Source organism: Pterocles gutturalis, unplaced genomic scaffold (genome assembly GCF_000699245.1).
Source record: "Pterocles gutturalis isolate BGI_N339 unplaced genomic scaffold, ASM69924v1 scaffold31281, whole genome shotgun sequence".
Lineage (NCBI taxonomy): Eukaryota > Metazoa > Chordata > Aves > Pterocliformes > Pteroclidae > Pterocles > Pterocles gutturalis.
This window is the reverse complement of record NW_010106454.1, coordinates 12,651-16,764: the sequence shown is the minus strand read 5'-3', so window position 1 is coordinate 16,764 and position 4,114 is coordinate 12,651. Positions and strand designations below refer to the sequence as shown.

At 39.3% G+C, this 4,114-nt stretch overlaps 1 protein-coding gene across 1 annotated transcript in view; it reads right to left on the bottom strand.

The window, feature by feature from the left end:
• Positions 1-1,623: 1,623 nt before the first annotated feature.
• The window catches only part of GABRD (gamma-aminobutyric acid (GABA) A receptor, delta), a 15,136-nt gene continuing 12,645 nt past the window's right edge, over positions 1,624-4,114 (bottom strand). The window contains exons 7-9 of the mRNA XM_010087791.1: positions 3,528-3,683; positions 2,721-2,932; positions 1,624-2,338 (exon numbers count right to left, since the gene is read on the bottom strand). Coding sequence (XP_010086093.1) covers positions 2,039-2,338; positions 2,721-2,932; positions 3,528-3,683 — 668 coding nt within the window. The 3' untranslated portion in view covers positions 1,624-2,038. The remainder of the gene's footprint in view (positions 2,339-2,720; positions 2,933-3,527; positions 3,684-4,114) is intronic.

Below are 4,114 nucleotides of genomic sequence, written 5' to 3'. Positions count from 1 at the left end.
AGGAAAGAAAGCAGTATCATTGTAACAATGTTGCAGATGATGCCATGAAATGACTTAATTCAGATTGTCCAACAAGTCAGCGGCAAGGTCTTGGAGCAGAATCCGGGTGTCCCAGTCCGGGGCCAGTCTGCTGAAGACTTTGTGCAACAATTACAGCTTGATGTCAGTTGGCGCTCTCTAACACACTGTTGGCAGATAGTTTCCATTATAACAGAAACTAAAGATCGAGGTGAACCTCAGCCTGACTTATGATGGGAGCATATTTTCTATTATAGCTCAGGTCAGGATAATTATTTTTTCTTCAGAGCATTCTCTTGGTTCAGGGATACTGAGCAAATCTTATTTTAAGTTATAAATCTGTGTTAAAATGCTCTCTCTTTCAGTCCTGGTCATATGAGATCAAACCGTATGTCACAGATAAGTAAGGCAGGAGGAATGAGCGCACGCTCCACTGTGATCAAATGCTTGTTTCATCCTGATTGCGATTGCAACTATTAATCATCAGGCACTACATTCCCCATCTTCAAAGCCCAGCACAACTCTTCTCTTATCTACATCTTTTAGCTTGTTTCATCTCACGCCTCCCCGCGCTCCCTTCCATCACAGCTTTCAGCCACTTGCTTTGCTTCCTTCATTCCCTCCCTCTCTCATTTCATGTTTTCTTTTGTGTCAGTCTCTATATTTGAAACAACCTCTCACTTTCATGGCAACAAAATCCTCCAAAAAATTTCCCTTTTGATGTGAGCCTCTTACATTGTTTCCCTACGCTAACACTATTTCAATTGCTTTAATCCAGACCCCAATGTATTTGCTGTGGAGTTTTTTAGAGATTAATTTGAAACTCGTATTTGTCGTGAATACTGCATTCATTTGCTGAGTTCACCGGAATTATTTACAGAACCAAGTGTTATTTTGCATGAGTTGGGTGAGAGGATCTATCCCTGAATGAGGGAGTGTGTACGAATACCCACAAATTTCACTGTCAGATCATGAAGTGGAGAGGCCTAACACATTAGGTCAGCCTCTGAATAAAAATGGCAAAAATATCCAAAGCAACTGAGTAACTTAAAACCATTTATGACTTTTTTTTACTTCACTCAGCTATTTAGGGACAGATGCAAAATGATATTTTCAGAGGCACACATGGTAGACTCTCACTGCAAATTAACAGAACAAATCCTAAAGTGCTTCCCGAAAATGGAGCCTGAGTTCCTTCATTATCAAGCACCTTTAAATTTTTTCCCAATGCAACCTAGAAAGCCTGAGTTTTTCCTGTGTTTCTAAATCACTTTTGTCTATTTTTGGTCCTATTAAACTGATAAACATTACTGTGTCTAAGTGTTTAAACTTTCATTAGCCCAGATCTGAAATGTAAGACAATTAACAATATTAACAATTCAGTAGAATTCTATGTAGTATATTTTATTTCATGCTGTGTCTAAGAGCATTGAAATGTTTTCAATACTTTATCCAAGACAAATAATAATTTAAGAAAAAGCCTCCGCTCCCCACTATTCCCTTTTACTTTGTTCATGAGATTTTAAGGATTAAAAACTCCAACTTTACCACTACTGTTAAGCTTAGACCATCCCACAGAAGGCCAGTGCAGAAAGTCATTCATGTAGAAGTGAGGAATTAGCTCTTCCATTACAAAAAAGGAAATGATCTGTGTGTGAAAAGCCAAATCTTTGTTACTGATCAACCCTTAAAGTGGAGGAAAACCATGGTAATTTAAGATTTAAACTTTTGCTGCAAATATGTACATATGAAAAATTGTCTCAGGGTAATACAGGAAATAAGGAGCTGGGATTGTTGGGCAGAGTACAGTTATTACTGTGCCACATCAGATTGGAAATAAACTGCTGCTTTGAGTAGGAATTGATCTCAGGACTTTCTTGACTTTAGAATGTCTCAAGCTCACTGGAAAATATTTTGAAAAGAGATGGATCAATACAGTTTCCACAAGGGCTTTTTAGTCTGTAGATATTGTTCAATTTGTAGCTCTTCACATGAATTTTCTTTGTTTTTGTTTGGTTTTTTACATTGTGTATGCAACCCAGTATATAACATTGACTGCTGCAAAGGCTGCTGGGAACACGGCTCTGGCATAAATGTCGATGGTATCAGCATCAATGGGCTTAAAGAGGGACTTCAGACCAGTCTTTTTATCCAGTTTCAGTATTGGCCGCTGTTTTGTCTCTCCAGTTTCTATTTCTATTGTGCCATACGATCCGGGCAGGCTCCTGGGAATGCGGTGCTGCCTGTTGGAAATGGCCAGTTCCTGGTTCACACCAGCAATGGAGAGGGAGAACAGAACAATGGCGTTCTTCACGTTTATCTGCAAAGGAAAGAAGAGAACCTATAATAGCAATTTATAGGGCCAGCGTAGCGTGCTTCATCCGAGCTTGCCGTGATTCTGACATGATGAGATTCCTCTGAGATCCACCAGTGCTGAACGGTTTTTATCACTCATTTTGGCAGAAGGACAGCTGAAAGACTGTTTCACCACGTTTAAATTCTGGTTACAATTTTACGTGCTCTGAATTACTGAGGCACCATTGAGATAGTGTACTTGTCATATTAATGTGCCAAAAGAATTAACCTGGAAATTTTATTTTTATTTTCAAAAGGGGTAGAAGAATTTGTTTCCATAGTAGAAAAAGGTCATCATGCAGGATGATTGCTTTTGCAAGGTTATTCACAGTGTGACGCTTACTGACCTCTGCGCTCTGTCTTCTCGCCTTTATCTTGTTCTTTTGCTTTTTCATGTAGTCAGCATTGAAATGTGCAAATGCATATTCTACCAGCGCAGCGAAGACAAACACATAGCAAATCCAGAAGTAAACGTCAAGTGCCTTGATGGCGGATGCTCGTGGAAGTGACGATCGGGCACTGACCATCAGTGTAGTCATAGTAAGAACAGTAGTTATACCTGCAGTGTAGTGTCAGAAAGTTTATTTAGTTTCATAGTATACACCATAATAAATGTATCAATTAATCTGAAGCTGAGGAATATTTTTACAGTAGAAGCCCTTTAATAGTGTGGCTTCCGATTTTCACATCCAGGGAGCTTGTAAGAAACTGAGCGTTTGTATGACTAAGGCAGCTTTGAACATGCTCTCCTGGGTTTTGTTCTAGATCAGGACAAACAAAACCAGAAGACTTAACCCTCAAAAACTTTTTCATCTGGACATGCAACCCTTCTCAGGCAAACAGATCCACAAGCTCTAGGAATATTTTTGTCGCTGTCCCAGTTCCTTCAAATCAATTCTTTCACACATCTGCCGCACATTCACCATTGCTTTTAACCATCTCTAGATGGTTATTTTCTGTTCTGTACTGAGCCAGCCGCTCTGATAGCACGACAGAAACTAAAGCATGAAGGAAATAATGTAAAGGACCTTCTCTTCTGCAAATGTAAACATAGTATTCATAAATGCACCTTCATGGAAAATGAGGATTATTAGAGAGCATAATTACAACCCCAGCATACCCTTCCTGTTAGTTCCCCAAAGTATCTGTTTTACCCAGTGACACTCTGGCAGGCACGGCTGACTGACTGATCCAGAAAGACACCCACGACATGGCCACTAGTAGGATAGAAGGAACATAAGACTGAATGATATAAACTCCTCGATTTCGCCGAAGGTGGAAGTGGAGGCTGAGCCTGGGAAACTGACCTGCTGGAAAAAAAGCAGAAGAAGAAAGATTCTGGCTGTGTGACTGTGTTATACAGATATAACATTTCCTATAATGACACAGATCTACATTCTTAAACATCTTTTGGACAAGGATCACAAAAAGCTTTTTTGAATGTTGTTCAAATAGTCTTCATAAACCCTGCACGAGGTACTGCAGTTCTCATCAGCCCTGGCAGCTAAGAACAGGTCAAATGATTTGTCTCAGGTCATATCAATGCCAGATCTGAAAATAAAATCATGAGTCTTCTCGAATAGCTTCAAAATGTGTACTGTCTTATCATCTGCTGTAGAAAGTACTCCAGATACTAAATTTAGATTTTTTAAAAGGCCAAGTTAATTTCAAACTCAAAAAAACAGCTTAGAGGAGATGTGCAGCATAAATGAGAATCTGAATATATGAAAGAGGATGAAAA